Source organism: Salvelinus fontinalis, chromosome 38 (assembly GCF_029448725.1).
Source record: "Salvelinus fontinalis isolate EN_2023a chromosome 38, ASM2944872v1, whole genome shotgun sequence".
Classification (NCBI taxonomy): Eukaryota; Metazoa; Chordata; class Actinopteri; order Salmoniformes; family Salmonidae; genus Salvelinus; species Salvelinus fontinalis.
Window position 1 is genome coordinate 28063167 of NC_074702.1, and position 18133 is coordinate 28081299.

Here is an 18133-nt window from a genome sequence, read left to right on the forward strand (position 1 = left end):
CTTTAGAATAAGGCTGTAACATAACAAAATGTGGAAAAAGTCAAGGGCTCTATATATATGTGGGATTGGAAATAATGCAGACAATTATATTGATGGAAGCTACAAAATTTCCATCCTATCTTCCTTGAAGTAATCACAGATCTGACTTGGCTGCGTTGGTGAAACTAATAGGGTGGTAACCTTGCTTCCACCTATCCAATCACTTATAGATCTGTGCTTGCATCCAGAAAATGAGGAAGGAAGGATGCATTCCAAAATGATTCAAACAGGGCCATGTTTTGTTTTTCCAAGGAAACGATAGAACTCCAGAGATGTATGGTTTGTGACATTTCGATTTGATTCTCAATTGCAAATGTGCCTATTATGCTAGTCTATAGAACCATTGTGGTTCGGTGAACAATATGAAGGGGTTAACCAGTTACATTGGGGAGGAATAGAGCTTGTGTACTGCTGTCGCGGTAATTCTTTTTGAAGTGGTGTTTTTCCCAAATCAGTCACTAAACCACAAATTACAGTTTACCCTTTGTAGATGTTCAGATTCTTTCAGTGGGCGAGTCTGAAACTTTTCCCACTCAGTGTTGTGGTTCTCTGTGTGGTCCATCCTAATTGGAGTTTCCTCATCTTAACATTTTGGAACTCATCTTTGTCTCATTCATAGATTTTTTTTTTTTTCATGTGTTTTTCCTTCACAGTTGTATAATCGGTATTAGTCAAACCCAGCAAACAGTTAACGTTGCTACAATGTTAGAGACATTAATGGAGAAAACGTTATTGCTATGTCCTGGGAACATCCCTGGGAACCTCTGTCAAACGTTGCCATTTTAACATTCTCAAAACATCCCTGCTAATGTTCTGGTTATAAGAAGGGAACCAGAAATTGTCCGCTGGGAAGATTTGCTGTGAAGATCCTCTACTCTCAATTACTACTACTGAGATTGATAACATGTCCGATGGAAAACAAAAGCAATTTACTCACATTTAGTCACACTATAACTTATACAGCTTAAAGACGCTTTCATAAGCACTACGTAGATGCTTCACAAATCATTTACAAACAAATGTCACCATATAAAGTTGATGATCTTATTGGTACTTTGAGAATTGTGGCATGACCCTTTTGCCACCCCTTATATGGTATGACATTCGTTTATACATTATTTGTGAAGCATTTAAGGCCTTATTAAATGAAAACAAATACTTCAGTGTCTTCGATGATCGAGGTTGGACCCGTGAAAGTTGTACTGACAGCATTCATATATTTCCAGATGAATTGCCATACTATTTCATCGAATTGAATGTTCTCTAATGTGCTGACATACGTCATTGAATTGTAGTTACAGTAAACGCTAGTCAACATCATTGAACAAAAAATGTCTAGAAACCTTGCAAATTCAGTAACGAAGTCTGACACCCGAAAGGCCATTACCACTACAACCATAAAACAATGCAATGCCCATTTGTTCTAACCGTTATGCGACTATTAAATAGTCCGTTCCTGCAGTCAAATGACCTAGTGGCCTCATGGGTGGAATGTTATACGTTTATAATTTCATAATTAATAAGCATGAATTGTTTTTAAACGCCTGAAAAGCCAGTGTTTCTATGTTAACAGTTTTGTTATATTTCAGTCTTCTGTGATGTATATAAAGTGTAATATTGCGACGCAAACTCAACGTTGAATATATTTCACCGCCATATCTGACATGGTACACATGTCTTCTTTTGTTTTAAGCCCATAACCATGTGTGCGAGGTGTATACTGTTTGTTTCAAAGTAGATTTGTTCAAGACTACCCAGAAACACTCTGTGTGACCCTGATTTAGCCCACTGCAGTAGAAGGTTGAGGCTTCTGAGACGTACGAGCTGGCTATAGCAATCATAGTCCAAGCCTTCATTTATACAGATCCGCTGTATACTGCAATTGACAATTAAAGGCAATGTTCCCACGGTTGTGGAGAGCTCAATTGGTCAGCTCAGTTGGAAATTACCTTAACATTTTAATGCAGATTTTCTGCGATACTTCTGCGATACTTCTGCGATACAGATTGAATCCAGCCCTTAATATGATATCTGAGTGAGAGTGACTAACAAAAACAAGGTGGGCCCTCTGGAGGTCAGGGCACCTGGGTACGTGCCCTTCGTACCCGGTCGGTAATTTGACCATGATTACTTCAAGTCTAGATAGCTGGCTAGACTAACTATAGTAATTTACCAATCGAAAAGGTTTTAACTGATATGGGCTAATTAAGTGACTGTCAGTGAGTGACATATAACAAGAGGAAAACTGATGATGCACAACAAAGTTTTGAAATTTCACCTTGTGTGTTCTACCATAACTCTCAACAACAAGTTGAGACCCCAATTATTATTAATTCTAATTCAGAAAAAGAATCCAGAGGTCCAGACCTCCATGTCGTCATATGTAGCTAGGACCTTGGCCACAAGGTTTTAGCCCTGACCTCAACAGAGAAAACCTCGCCAAGGCAAACCTGCTACCCTGTCTGCTTTTCCAGCACATTGTGTACTCCGAGGAGGTTTAAGACATGTTACAGAAGTTCTTGGCTGGTTTCCTCTACAAGCAATGCCTTCCTCCTCGCAACGTTGGCCTGGCCTATCTATACATTGGTGTCCAGCACAGTCAGACTCTAGTACTAGAGTTTGGCCAAAAAGTCAAATGGATATAAAACATACCTACTGATCACACACTGGTTGAATCTATGTTGTGTCAAGATTCAAGTTTTAATGTCACGTGCACGAAATGCCTTTATTGTGAGCTGTAAACCCAGCAATGTAGTTATCAATATAAATGACTGCATTGGTTCAACGTTATTTCATTGAAATTACGTTGAACCAATGTGGAATAGATGTTGAATTGATGTCTGTGCCCAGTTGGTACACTGATGATGATATTTTGTTGGAGGGACAGATCTTTATTTGGTTAAACACCTGTACAGCTAAAGCCCAAGAGAAACAAACTGGATAATGATCATACCAAAGACACATACGCAGATTGTGTTATTCATCAACGTTCAACATGATTCTGTTGGCAATCAGACATCCTTTTGTCCTGTGTTTTATTTCAAACAATAAAATAAGACTTTATTTAGTTTAGATAGAATACTGGGTTTTGCCAAAACATTTAACAAACACGTTTTCAAGATATTGTATTATAAAAATCATATCTATTTAACATTTCAAGGCACACATGGTAGCAATTGATTAAGATTAACAATTAACAATGAGTGACTTTAAAATCCATTGTAATTAAATGGCTCAACGGAGGTCTTTCAGTTGTTAAATTTCACCCCTAGACAATCTTTATGTTAAAGTATATTCAAAATACACAGGGACCTTTTAAGGAAGAGCGTTGTTTGTCTAAAAGACATTATGTGTAACAGAAACAACCACAAGGCCTTTTGAGTTTAACACTTTAATTATTTAATTTCCCCAAGTGTAATTGGTTCTGAAAACAGCCTAAAACTGTGTCTTTAAATTGAGCAAACTGAGCAGTCCAAATCCAAAATGATTTGACATCAGATGAAAAATGGTCCCACCGAATCTATTTCTATTTCCTCACAGAAGGTTCCAAGACCACTCTAAAGCATTGAAGATCATTTCCTAATTTAATGACAAACAGTTCACGGAGCTGTCCCGCTGTAAACTCACCAATGTGTTGAGGGAAACATGGCCCCATAGCAAACAAAAGGAAGTGACCTCTCATTACAAAATACTTGGTCCCTACTCCCTACAGTATCTCTGGCAATTTGTCAATAGCTGTATTAGTCCTTCCTTACTCCCTTTGTGCTTTTCTAAGGGCAATACTTTATTCAGGCATCTCTCTATACTGTAGACTCCAATTGTTTTAAATGTTCCCTTTCACATGCCTAGATCACAAAGCAGCAGAACTGGTCTCAAAGGTGCCTTGTGGTGTAACTCCATTATGGCAGTGATAGTAGGTGACAAATGTTGATGGGGGAAAAACATTCACACAGCACACCACTATCACATAGTGTTAGAGTCAAGACTTAAACTTCAGGGGCCTGTTCAGAGGGATGTCACTTCACAGAACGTTCAGATAGAAACGTATCGTGTAGAACAGATATGATTGTCTTTCAGGTACAATAGGGAATTGTGTAAGCTCTATTCATTCTATTTCTATCTGCAACGTTCAGAACATTTCACATCACTGAATAGACACCAGATCGAAGTAGCGCGCCATTTGTGACCTGCCTGTATGCAACAGCATGAGTAACACCCCTCATGGGAATCGTAAGGTCTCTGGTCTCCCAACCAGAGGTCTGATTCTAAGTCTGTCTTTGGCAGGTGTGGACCACAGTGTACCCCCTGATTCCATAGCACCATAGTTCTATATAGTATGTCCATTCAGTGGTCCCGTAGCACTGGGCATTAGTAGTAGTGCACCCGACCTATAGTGCCTGTTCCTGAACCCAGGATATCAGGCTGCCCATTCCTCCAGATCTCCCGTATGATTCGCTCTCTCTCCTCCAATCGCTGCGCCCGCTCCAGCTCCTCGGCCGACGTGAACACGTTAACGCTCAGTGTCCCGTCCGATTGGCTGTGGTTGTGGTGGTTGCCAATGGGAATCTCTGTGGTGGGCAGGGGGGCGGGTGCTTCGACGTCACCCTCCTCTTCCTCATCCACGCTATCTTCATCACATTCGTCCTCACTGAAGTCCTTTAAGTGTTTCTTCTCGGGCGTGGAGGCCGGGATGTTGGTGCGGGGCTTGCAGGAGATCCGGATGACCAGGAGGCAGAGGGTGAGGACCAGGCCGAAACAAACCCCGATCACAAAGTACAGCCCAAAGCTCTCCGGGTTCTCTACAGGACAGAAAAAGATAATTGGTAAATTCACCTAGGATAACAAAACACCACATTATGTCAAAAAGTAATTGTGCTAGTAGCCTAAATCAAGATTGTTATGACTGGCACATTGCCGATTTTGTTTCATTGATTCATTTTGTGGTACTTTAAAAGCAATGTGACAACTGTGGTTGTTAAAGTGATTGATTGATTGACTGACCTTTGATGTGTGCGTAGGCAGCTATGCTGTTGCTCAGGAGGTCCATCTCTTTCCTCTTTGCATCCATGCTGACGATATGTCCAGTAGCCCTGCCTTACACCTAATACAAATAAACACAACACACTGCATCAGAATTCCTTGCGATCTCAACTACTATGCCAATCATGCAATGCCAAGTACTGTCTGCATTAATGTATGCATGAATTAAGTTATTCCCACCATGTATCACAGGAACTTCCACACACCCTCAAACAAACTGACACAATGAGGTTTGGCCAAAAGACACATGCTACCCTCATGCACCCCATAGCTACCCTCATGCTACCCACATGCACCCCACAGCTACCCTCATACTACCCTCATGCACCCCACAGCTACCCTCATGCTAACCTCATGCTCCCCACAGCTACCCTCATGCACCCCACAGCTACCCTCATGTTACCCTCATGCACCCCACAGCTACCCTCATGTTACCCTCATGCACCCCACAGCTACCCTCATGTTACCCTCATGCACCCCACAGCTACCCTCATGTTACCCTCATGCACCCCACAGCTACCCTCATGCTACCCACATGCACCCCACAGCTACCCTCATACTACCCTCATGCACCCCACAGCTACCCTCATGCTAACCTCATGCTCCCCACAGCTACCCTCATGCACCCCACAGCTACCCTCATGTTACCCTCATGCACCCCACAGCTACCCTCATGTTACCCTCATGCACCCCACAGCTACCCTCATGTTACCCTCATGCACCCCACAGCTACCCTCATGTTACCCTCATGCACCCCACAGCTACCCTCATGTTACCCTCATGCAGCGCACAGCTACCCTCATGCTACCCTTATGCTCCCACAGCTACCCTCGTGCTACCCTCATGCACCCCACGGCTACTCTCATGCTACCCTCATGCTCCCCACAGCTACCCTCATGCTACCCTCATGCACCCCACAGCTACCCTCATGCACCCCACTGAAACACTTCTGCTACCACAAACCCCCATAATTCCCCGCCCCTTTACAATGTAGATAAAGTGTTTTACGAACGCCTCTAGTGCCACACCTGATGTTTTCTTGTTTGCTGTTGCGCCAAACACACTGACCACAGCATTTTTCCATACTAACATTCAAGTGACATTTTCTTAAAATTGGACTTACAAGTTGATCAACTTTCAAAGCAGAATTACTTTCACATTGTTCCTCAACTGTAGTGTATGATATACCATTTCCTAGCTCTGAGTCTACTTTTATCCAATGTAAAAAAAAAAACACAATTTCAAATTTTGCTACATAAGACCGAATCGAGCACGTCGGTCACACATGTCTTTGGGTGGGTGAGGACAAGGCCTACTGGTCCAGCTGTGGCAAACAAAAGCTCCACTGTTTCATCCTCAAATACCAACAGCGCAAACTGGGATCATGACGCATTTGGAACATGGTCCTGCCTGTGAGCTGGGACAGACCTCTACAGTGAGGGGCCAGGGGTCAACTCTCTTCTCAGAAGCCAATGAACAGCACTTCCTCCAACGAGCCTCCCGGATCAATAGAGGCACGGCCCAAGGACCTCTGAGTTGTTCTTACAGTAACCTGGGTTGTTCACCCTTTACATTTCCCTGACTGACACAAATGGGTGAAGACCTGGAAGACCTGTGTTGTTGCTATTGTGTAAATATCTATTTGAGTCACACTTTTACTATCCCTGACTGAAACAGAGTCACTGGGTTTTCCTTTCTTGATCTTGTTCTGAAGGCAGCTCTGCCTGGAGAGCAGAACCAAATGTGAATGATTAAGCTTAGGCAAGTCATTTGATTGGTTTAACTTTTGTCCACTGGGCTTATCCCCGGTGACGCTTTCTGGTCGTCTGAATCTTTTCCTCAGCGTTTCCTGTCGCTCTGTTTGGCTCCATTGTGTTCCTGCAGGCCCTCGCTGGCCCGGTCATTGCTCCCTCGCCTCAGGCTTCCCAGGAAGTCTCAAATTTCCCTCACAGAGAACCTTGCGGCACCACGCCTCGCCACGCAACAAAAGTACAACGCCTGGTCCTTCTTCTTTTCTTATGTGGTCAATTACGTAGGCTAGGCTATAACAGCGAGCCCCTATGCTACCCCTGCCCTTTTGAGAGAGCAAGAGAGAAAGAGAGAGAGAGTGAGAACCTGTTTCCAATCGAAGTGAGAGGCTGGATGGATTCTCCCATATGGAACACTCTATGCAAAGGGTCATGTGGCTCCTACTGGGTCTCTCCTGCATTTCCTGTGCAACCCCCTCTCTTCACCCTCAACCCTTGTCATAGCCCTTTCCTGCTGACTCTTTCCTGCCCTTTTCTCGTCCGCTCCACTATTGTCCCCCCCCCCCCCCCCCCCGCCGACCCACCTTGATGACATCATCACATGGCACATGCAAGGCACAAGGCACAGGAAAACCAAGACGTGATAGATAGCGACACAGGGGCCCAGCCAATACGAGTATCCCTGAACCTTTTAATGTGTTAGCACGTTAGCATTAGCTAACCGATCCCTTTCATTCTACACGTGGTCTGTGTCATGGCTCCCAGAGGAACAAACATATTGTTCGAGTATGAAAAGATGGCTGACTCTAGCACAGGCACATACAGTACTAACCCGTGGAATTGCTCACAACAAGCTAAGTCGTAGCACATGGCCTACAGATCATTGACATAAAAAAGGCACAGTCCATCTGTTTTTGTTCTGTGTCACCTCAAATTTTTGGGGTGATCTCTTCAGTCTATGGATTCTACGCTAATGTGAATCTCGAGGATATTATGCTGTTGTTATCGTGCTCGTTTGTTGATACAAAAAATGCAACAGAAACACGGGTCAACCATATGTATTGCAGCTGTTCATAGCACACGCCTGACTCTTTTTAAAAAAGCACAATACTCTTTCTGTTGCTCTAAGATGTAAAGATAGGCAATAAGAAGTACAGACAGGTGTACACTTTTGTATTGTATCATTAACCTTACCATAAAATGAAGCTTTAGAGGTAAGTCTTCAGTCCCAGCTCATGGTGGAAGTGGAGAGGTTTGCTGAATAATTGAGCCTCTCTCTCTCTTTCTCTCTCTCTCTTTGGATCTATGCCTGTGCCCTTCGCTCCTCAGGCCGAACAGTTCATTTGGCCGCCCTGAGACAAGAGCAAACACACAGACACTCACACAGCCGTCAGCCTACATCAGATCCAAACTCACTGAGGCGTTTGCAATGCAAACAATGACTGGCCTTTTGCTGTTGCCGAGGGATACACAGTCCGCCAGCAGACAAAACACAGGCTTAGCTTTCAGTAGTACAAACGTTCATATTTGGATACGCAAACGCCTACATATACAGTGCATACTGTATAAATACAGTTTACATACGCATATGTCCAAAAGGCATGTACAACCATGATGAAAAGGCATGTAAGATAATATATTAGAAATAGTAAACACCGAAACACTGTACATGTATGGAGACTACACAACAATAAATTATGTGCAGGGAGACAGAGAGCTTTTGGGGCGGATTTGTCCATGGTGTTTGTAATCAAACATGACAAAGAGTGAATTCTCTCTAGGTTTTTGTGTGTACCCCTAAGCACTGATATGTTTGAAGTCAACGCTGCTTACAAGGGATAAATAAAAGTACATAAAATATCTCTGATACAGCTACAGTCTGATGCTTTCCTGGAACAGTTTAACATAGAAACGTAAAGTCTCATCCCATCTCTGACACATCAAACCACTGTGATATCCTCAGAGCACTTTGTCTCCAAGAAGTAGAACTCCTAGTCTGTATACCCGACAGCCACAGTATATCTCACAGAGTATGAGCAGCTCTATACATTTCAGGTGGGGAGAGAGGACCATGAAAAACGCTGCGCCGTGAATTTTTCGCAAACCCTTTTTTGTGTTGAGAGGAAAAAGCCCAGTGCCAGCTTGAGTTGGTTTAGCAGGGCCTCTTTGCTTTCCAGTGCAGATTTTGATCTTGCTGACTCTTGCCAGACCCTATGTACACTAATGCTGGGCCCGGGAGAGTGTTCGCGGCTAGCAAGGACACAGGGAGCAGTCGCCATGGCAGCATCACTTTATTATAATTTTTTTTTGGCAGCATCTCTTCAGTCCAGGCCACCGAGTCATATGGTCAGCCTTTTGTTTTGGACCACAAAAGCAGGATCCATCCTGTATGTGCTGTATGTATAGCCAACTACAGTCGTCGTAATTGCCAAGCAAAAAACAGATCTCGGACCAGGTCACCTAGGCCTAATCCTTGCTTAGCTATTTGAAACGATTCTTTGTCTAGGCCACAGGTGTCAAACTCATTCCACGGGGGGCCTAGTGTCTGCGGGTTTTCGCTCCTCCCTTATACTTGATTGATGAATTAACATCACTAATTAGTTAGAAACTCCCCACACCTGGTTGTCTAGGGCTTTATTGAACGGAAAAAACAAAAACCTGCAGACACTAGGCCCTCCGTGGAATGAGTTTGACACCCCTGGTCTAGGCAAAGCAGCCAGTATCCACATAGGATACTGTCTAAAGCGCTTTCCAATGCAATATTATGCTTTGGTCTCAAGGGTAATAAAGTGTAAGGTCCCAGCGACTTCACCAGTTTTCCAAGGTCTTGGCTAATGATTGGACTGCTAACTGGGCCTAACTGCTCTTTTCTCAGAGTGGAATGCACCAGAACGAAATTCGTCAGAACCCAGGCATCTGAGAACGGTGGTTAAAGACAACCGGAGACTCATTTGAAGCCAATCTAAACAATAATTAACCTGGGCCTGTTGTTTTGTTGTGTTTTTGTTTTACCGGGAGGAAGAAATGATGAACAGACGTGCTCTCGACCTCCCTCAACGCACATTCCCATGACTCAACTGTCAGTCATGCTCTCCAAGTTAATTAATTTTCTAATCAACAGCAGATGTTGCTATGTCCTTTGACTGCTGGAGAGAAAAACACTGTTTACATATGTTTCAGTATTTCTGCAGTTTTAGGGACCTTGAATGTGTGCTGAAAATGTTCTAGCATATTACTCCCTTCAAGAGCCTCCAAAGAAGTTAAAATGCCGACTGGATCATTATGCCACTACAAAAAAAGTTGTCACAATCAGGTTCTCAAAGGGTTCTTAGTGGTTGTAGAATTCTAAATGAAACGAAACTGGGTTCTCCTACACCGACATGCCGAAGACCCTTTATGGTACTAGAACCTTTTTTTGGAAATAAATGGAGGCAAACTCCAAGCTAATGTTGTGTGAGAAGGCTTCCACTTTCATGGTATCACTCATAGATTACATCAGCTCGCATGTGACCAGATAATGCCTGTCATTCATTCCTAACTGACCTCATAACCTCAGGTCAAACAATTTGAACACACAATCCACTTCCTTAGTCCTTAGTCACATGGTGGGCATCATCAGTCAACCAATGAGTTCACATTGAAGCCAATCAGTTTGTACTTAAGAGTGTAAGAACAGTGTATCTTGACACCACGTCAAGATACAAAAACAATGAAAAGTTCATCCAAGTCTCAAATAACTGTAAGGCCTAAGCACAAATAGTGCTGAGACTGACGCCAAGGTAAACAACATGTGCTATTGTGAGGCCTGGGAAGAGTTCATTCTCTATTTCTGACTAACAGTTGTTTACTTTGGTTGGGAGGAAAGAGGAACCAAATGAAGGAAAACCCTGTCCGTTACGTTGTGTGATATTTTTGGTCTTATCAACTTGGAGAGGAGCCCAATAGCTTTTCCTTTCCTACCGAGTTTCCTCCCATACATCTGGTTGTACTGTCAGTCCGGAACCCAGTCCAGACAAACACCCTCATCTCCCACTCCTTACATTTGACAAACAACAAAACGGCAGCCCCGCCACCTGGTTTGTTATAAACTTGGGTCAAGGAAATGTAAACAATTTGAATTCATAGATGGAGGTATGGATACAATGTCTGACTGTCAATGAAGTCAACATAATAGTTTTAAAGTGGGCCTTTAAAGTGAAGGATAGCATTGTCTGATTGTCTGAGCTTTGTCTGATTGTCTGAGCTAATCACACTGTTATTGTCTTGTGGGGAGAAGCTGATTATGCCGTCTCACTAGATAAAGATACTTCCTAAACTATTGACTAGCCACATAGTGACAGGGACCAACCTCAGAAGCAAGAGTTTTCATGACCAAACAGGCCCTTTTGTACACTATAAACCATTCATAAAGTATCTAACCATAGTACTCCTCTGTCAAGTCTGAGAAATCACATTAACAGCCCCTGAGTAGGAATTTATCCAGGGAGTGTAGCCAAAATTGAATTACAATGAAAATACATTAGAAAAAACTGATCCCACAAGGCAGCGAGTACGCCTGTTTCCTCACCATAATGACACACTTTGAACCACAGAGCGAAAGGGATATTTTCGATACCTAGAATTGATGTGCAACCACAATAGTTCCCTGGCACAATGGATGGTCTTTCTGTGGTTTGCCTGGCATAGGTCTTCAGTGAGTTGAAAAAGCCCAGATATGAATTTAATCACATTTTGTTGTTTTTATGCACGTATATAGCCTAGCTCTGGCATGGGAGATCAGAGACGTACTGTAACTGGTGTCACTTTGAGTTTGAGTGTAAAATGAGGACAATTTTATAGCATTCATCAACTTTGCCCCTGACAAAGTTAATTAAAAAGTTCCGTGTTTCTTAGATTTTTGTTTCAGCTACTGAGAGAGAAAATATGTCTGGGATTAATTATCCAAGGGATCAAATGGACCACCGAGGAGTAATTTATTCATTGTTTTGAGCACATGGAGGCAGTTCTAAGCTCAATATATTCCACTTGACTTTTGCAACTTGAATAAATACTATATGCTGCAATTGAGCGGCCTGTAGAGCTAGTGCTTTGATTTACTTCGTTTCCAATTTTCTCAGAAAGCCATGATGTGAGATTCTGTAAGTAGCAGAAAAGTAGGTTAATGGCTGTTCCCTAGAATGCTCATAAACTGTTGTATCACAAAAGTATCTACTGGATTTTTTTCTTCCATACCTTTCCTATTTTAACAGCTTTCTGTAAAATAGTTTACCATGTGGCCTCAATCACGCCAGTGTATGGTCTCCCAGGCATTCTCTATACCTAAACCTAGCCAACCAAGATCACCTGACCACCAACCAAGGCAGGACAGCATCCAAGTCCAGAAAAGCCTGATGGAACTTTTTACTAGATGGGATACAGCTTTTGTCATATTTTATTTTTCGTGAGAGGTTAGGAGAACTTACACAGAGGGTTAGGAGAAGAGGTTAGGAAAAGAGTTAAGGTTAGCTAAAATGCACACCAAAAAATCGACTTTTTACATTCATTTGACAGAAGCTGTATCCCTTCTAGCCCTGACACTCTCCCTGAGACAGACAGGCAGAGGTGCATGCGGTAACGTTCCAACTAATAAAAATGGACACTTTTCCTCAGAGCAAGGGCTCTGTTCGTGCCGGTGCCTGCAAAAGCATTCAGAGGGTAGGCATCTGGTGAAGGCATTTTCTGTCCAGCGCGGCTGGTCTTTCTTGACAGCCATGAATGGTTGTAACGGCATTTTGGAGAAAAGAGAGTGTCTTCCTTTTTTGTTTTCTCTTGACATGGGATCTTGGGGATCAAGCTGTGCTAAGTGTTGGTTCTGTTTTCCATTGCACCGTGCCCTGGCCATGGGCTTGTACTGTGGGGGGGAATTATTTCAGTTCGAGCTCCGTCAGACATGTGTTTGCCATCAGGCTCAGTGACACTGAGCACAAGGTAGAGCTGACCCCAAAGATGGCTGCCAGCTGAGAGTATGGGGAGCTCCACAGAGCTGAAACTCAAACTTAGAAAATCTGCTTTTTCGTTTCTCCTCTGAACAGCGAGCAGGATTGCCACCCAGTGAAGGTGGTTTCCAAACAGTAGCCTTGGATTAACTTTCTGGGGGCTTTAAGTGAGACATTTTAAACTGCCCACTTGGCACAAACTTGGAGAATCAACCTTTTTTTGTTGTATTTTTTTCACCAAACTTTTAACCAAAATGTACTTACATGGCTCAAAGATTGTTTTGATTTCATTTTCAATTCACACTCATTGACAACGCAATGAAATATAATTCAAAACTAGACGTTGTACCGACATTTGTGCACAGTGGGTGGACATATTTGAGTTACACATCATTCTCCATTACACACTTTTGCCACTTACTGCCTTGCTGACAGTCAGCCAGTTTTGATAAGTTGTTGAACTTGACTTTAGACTCAATTAACAACAGCTTTTTAACACTGTAGCTTTCAAGGTCCAGAACTTTCTTCTCGGTCAAGGCATTACTAAACATTCTGATCTCATTCACATGGCAGGTACTCAATAAGGAGGTTGTTTTGGTTTCTTTATGTCATACTTCTCCACGTGAGGCCATGATTTCATTTAAATGGAGAGTGCCAACTTCAACTCCACTCCAACTTGGTTCAGCAGAGAAGCCTCTATGCTTTGCAGGGCGTATGTAACTGCAACCCGTGACAATTCGAAGCAGGTATTTTAGTGACATAAGAAATGATCTAGAGAGCAATCTCTTTACCCCGTGAGGATTGGGCTGGTGGAGGTATGGGGGGTAATGGAGGTACAGGCCCATGGTGGTGGGGGTTAATAGTGGCCAGATGTGGGGTTGAGGGGTTTGATGGTAGACAGAGACAAAATGCTGCTCTCATATGGAAATCCAGAAGAGGAAACACATGCTCTTTTTTCATATCGACTTTATCATACGTGTTCCATCTCTATCCAGTACTGGACATACAGAGCCCAGGACATTGATGCTCAGAATTTGAACTTAATGAGTTTGTGTGTGTGTGCACAGGAATGTGTGTGTGTGTGTGTGTGTGTGTGAGACAGAGCGTGAGAGTGTCTGTCTGTGCATACCACCATATGTGTGTTCATTTTTGCCCCCTCGCATGCACCCCAGGTGATCCCCAGCCTCAAGCTCCACAAACAGAGTTGTGATCTCTGATCGATCTGGGCCAGCATGCAACATCCGACCACAACCACACACTGTATTCATTACACAGGACTTGTGATTACCCTACGACACAAAACGTGTTAACCCTTTCCATGGGTGGCGGGGCAGAGTTAACTGTCCTGTCCACAAACATGTAGACATAAATAAACCTAGTCTTCTGGGAAAGTGATCCGTGGTGTCATTTTTAGTCTGTATGGTATGAATTCTTTAGTTCGTCAGGGTACAGTTTTGTCAGAGCTGGACAAACAACTTGTTTGGTGTAGACCATGAATATTTGATAACGGACCTTAAACTATGATTCAATTATAAGATTAAGCTTCTGAGTCCAGTGTCTCTTATTGAATGTGTAAATAACTAGAGATACTTTACAAACGTCACTGTACCTGTTTCTGTGTGCTCAACCCTGTCATCTTGTTTTTTTATTCCTTCTTCACCATATGGTTTCTCTCTTCCCCCAGATTCCCATGTAAAGTTTAAACAAATTCAACCTTAAACCCAGGGCTTATTTATGTTCTTGGAGATTCACATGTGTGTACAGAGAAAGAGAGAGAGAGAGAGAGAGAGAGAGAGAGAGAGAGAGCGAGAGAGAAAGGCTTAGGCAAACCCTAGTGGATTTAGCACGTCAAACATCCCCCTAAGTCTAAGGAGACCAGGGAGAAGCCGTGACTAGAAAGAATTGAGCCTTTATGAGACAGCAGTGGTTTTAGTAGGAGTCTTGCTAAACACAGCTTCAGAGATAAATCCCTCATCAACTTATTATTTGTCAATGGCGAATCTGAATCGAATACAGTCTTGTTGGCTTTACATCTGATTAGATGAGGCAGTTCATAGCTTCTGCGTCTCCTTCAAAACCTGTTTATAACGTGTAATGGCTAGTGGTCTACAAAATATAATCTACTGTATGCCCCACTTCATTTAGATAGCATGTCTCAAACTCTCTCTCATGTTACACAACAAAACAATCATTATACCAACACAAATGGGAGAGTAATGTTTCACTCACCCTAAGAAATTGTCAGATGTGAGTTACTCTAACAGTGTCTGCTAGGAGAGAATAGCAAGACCCAAGGCAATGGCTTAAATAGCGATACCAAGGCATCATTACAGGATGGTAGTGGTAATAAAGCAAATACACCACTCATCTTGATCCTGGACTATGTATGTCCGTGAAAGCACTCTGAAACACTGTTGTCTCCTGTGCAACAGAGGGCCAGGAAAATGGTTTAGAGTTTAGACAAGCGTTTCAAGTCAAATATTGACTTGTGACTCCTTAGAGGCCACAGATAAGGCAAAAACCCCAGTAATAAAACATGGGGCAGAGAGATTGAGGAGAACAAGAGGATGGAGGGGAACACAGCTGGGAGAGGTCAGATACAAGTCAACTGTCCCAAAACACGCCTGAGGGTTATAGGCATTCACACTTATCCCCTGTTATCTGTCACTTTATCAGATTGACACAGGGAGGCACAGCAAACAGCCTGCCCACTTAGATATGCTAATTAGAGGGGACCTCTGAGAATGGCTATCGCCTACTGATAAGAGGACCACAGTACTCCAGTGGAGACGGTGTGTGTATGTGTGTGAGACAAAACCATTATCCCCTCTCCCACACAGACACGTATGCACACACACAGGACCCCTATATGTTGACGAAACGGAGGGCTGCACATTAGTGAAGCGTGACGCTCTAACCTCGGCTCCCCCTGATCGTATTACGCCGTTGATGCGTCCCTCGCCAAAATACAGGATGTTTTGTATTTATTGTGGTCGAAAGTGCAGTCATTTATCACCGCAAGGTTAGCCACTGTGCAGCTAGCTGCATCGGCCCTGCTCTCTGGCACCGATCCATCGGATACGTGTTGTAACCACACACACTTCATACTGTAGCTCTTGTTGAGACGCTCAAAAGGTGAGCATTGCTTCTCTTGAGGACACTCCAACAAGAACAGTGTAACCCCCTATGAATGAGCTTGAATCACGTAAAGATATGAATATAGCTACTGAAGGAAGGAAACAAGGTACAACACACAGCGCTGGAAACCTATAGCTGTGTGTTCTACTGAGTGTTCTGACCGAAAGGGAACCTCAGTCGTCATCAGAGTTTTAAAGTGTTTTTAAAGTGTTCGCAAGCTCGTGCAACCGCAAGAGTACTGCTTTGCAGAGTTCTGAAGGAACATAAACTGCAAAACATGAAACAGCAGGCACTCATTGAAACCCCGCTGTACCTAGACACGCACCACACGTCGCACCCCCATAAAAATCTATCCGTTTAAGATAGCGATATCAGCATCTGCCTATGTTGCACTTCCACATCTGCGGTGAAAGGTGAAAGAGATAGAGCTGTGTTTGTCATACCATGAGACATCACAAAAATCAGTCTTCCCAAACTATTATGACCCCTTTATGGAACGATGAGACTTTCACAAACCCTATGGTTTTCTCCTTTTTGCTCTACGACCCCAATAAGCGTCTTGGGACTTGTCTGAAGTCGGTACAGCCAATTTGCCAACTTTTGTCTGTAGAGTCCTAACAGTTTGGGCTACACACTAATATGATACCAGTTGAAAAAAAAATATGGAAGTATTTATATATATATATAAAGACTGTTTTGTGCCAAAAATAAGGGGTTAAATACATGTAAAAAACAATTTACAAATGTTTCCTGATCTTTCTTATATCTCTCAGATATAGGAGTGTCATGCCTGCTCCCGCTCTTCCTCCCCCTTCCCCAGCCAGCTTGCCCAGCGCCTATGTCTCGGCCGGTTCGCCCAGGTGGGACGCCGGGAGGCACCCCTAGGGGGGGTACTGTCATGCCTGCTCCCGCTCGTCATCCCTCTGGCGCTCGAGGACGCCAGACTCCCCAACATTACGCACTCAAGTCACCTTCAGTAGGCACACCTGCCTTTCCCCGTTACGTTCATCAGCGCTCATTGGACTCACGTGGACTCAATTACTTGTGTAATTTTCTTCCCTATATCTGTCTGTTCCCTAGCTCGGTTCCCTGCTTCAGGATTGTTTGTCATATGTCCTTGTTTTCCCGTGTGCTGACGCTGTTCCTGTCGTGTTCTATGTCCGTTCCTGAATAAATGTTTGACTCCCCGTACCTACATCTCCTGTACGGCATCGGTCCTCACAAGGAGAGACATTTCAGAACAAACTTCCTTTTGATATTTTTGGGGGGGCTATCTGTTGTTCCATGTAGTGAATCTGCTATTTACTGCGTTTGTATGGGCTAATTGCAGGATGGCCCAATATCATTTTTCATATATATATATTTTTTTTACATATTTTTGGTGGATACTTCAAGAGGTCTTAAAATTATAAATCAAATAGCCAAATGATCCTTGTTAGGAACTTCTTTAAAATAAATCCATATAGCTTACTAGAACCCCCTCCCCCGGCTTAGGGAGGGCTTAGACCCTTATGGGTTTTAAGGGAAACACAAAAAGTTACAGCCTCTACATTGTAAATACAGTGATATAAATACCTTGTTGAGGTTCATATGTTATTATACATACACAGACTGGGGTTGTCACACTTACCAAGTAAGTAGTGCTGTCAAGGTGTCCACTTAGGAAAGTTAATTCATGTCAAGATAAGGTAAGGCTCAATGCTAGCCTCAGTCAAAACAGTCCACTTCTCGCCTGCAGGTTGGGAAAATCAACACAACAAGCAATCCTGACTTTGTCAATCTTGCCGATTCCCTGTGTGTGACTACTGCTGTTCTCCAGTGCTGGAACTTGTAGAGAAGCCTATAGGGAAGAGGTGGTAACTTCCTGTGAATAACAGACTTTCCCTCTCCCTCACAGTCTCCACTCTCTCTGCCAGCAGCAGGAATAGCTGTCATACAATCCCTTTAGGAGAGAGAAAAAAAAAGGAGGAACGAGGAACTGCCAAAAATGAGCAGGGTTTGGGAAAGAGGGAGGGAGGAAGGAAAGAGGGAGGGAGTATTTGGAGGGGAGTTATTCCCCCTCGTCCCCTCTGTTAAGATGATGAGCAGGAAAAGCACAACCCCTCGACAAATTGATTTTCCACACCGAGCACAGAACGACAGCAAACACAAACAAAAACAAAACACGAGGCGCAACAATGAAGAATTGTTGTT

General features: G+C 43.3%; 1 protein-coding gene across 2 annotated transcripts; it reads right to left on the reverse strand.

The window, feature by feature from the left end:
* Positions 1-3057: 3057 nt before the first annotated feature.
* LOC129837328 (protein eva-1 homolog B-like) lies at positions 3058-17858 on the reverse strand. 2 transcript variants are annotated; one of them, XM_055903402.1, is made up of 4 exons: positions 17571-17857; positions 8022-8179; positions 5041-5140; positions 3058-4838 (listed from the first exon to the last, which is right to left on the reverse strand). In XM_055903402.1, the coding sequence occupies exons 3-4, from the start codon at positions 5105-5107 to the stop codon at positions 4408-4410; spliced, it is 498 nt and encodes a 165-aa protein (XP_055759377.1). In that variant the 5' UTR covers positions 5108-5140; positions 8022-8179; positions 17571-17857; the 3' UTR covers positions 3058-4407. The 2 variants fall into 2 exon arrangements, with proteins under 2 accessions (XP_055759377.1, XP_055759378.1); XM_055903403.1 differs by lacking the exon at positions 8022-8179 and having other exon boundaries at positions 17571-17858.
* Between the last annotated feature and the right edge of the window lie 275 nt (positions 17859-18133).

Bases quoted from the DNA above. Each gene is read 5' to 3' on its own strand.
- LOC129837328 (XM_055903403.1), bottom strand. From the start codon at position 5,107: ATGGATGCAAAGAGGAAAGAGATGGACCTCCTGAGCAACAGCATAGCT. The intron at 4,839-5,040 runs GTCAGTCAATCA...TCTGTCCTGTAG, and splicing joins TGCCTACGCACACATCAAAG to AGAACCCGGAGAGCTTTGGG.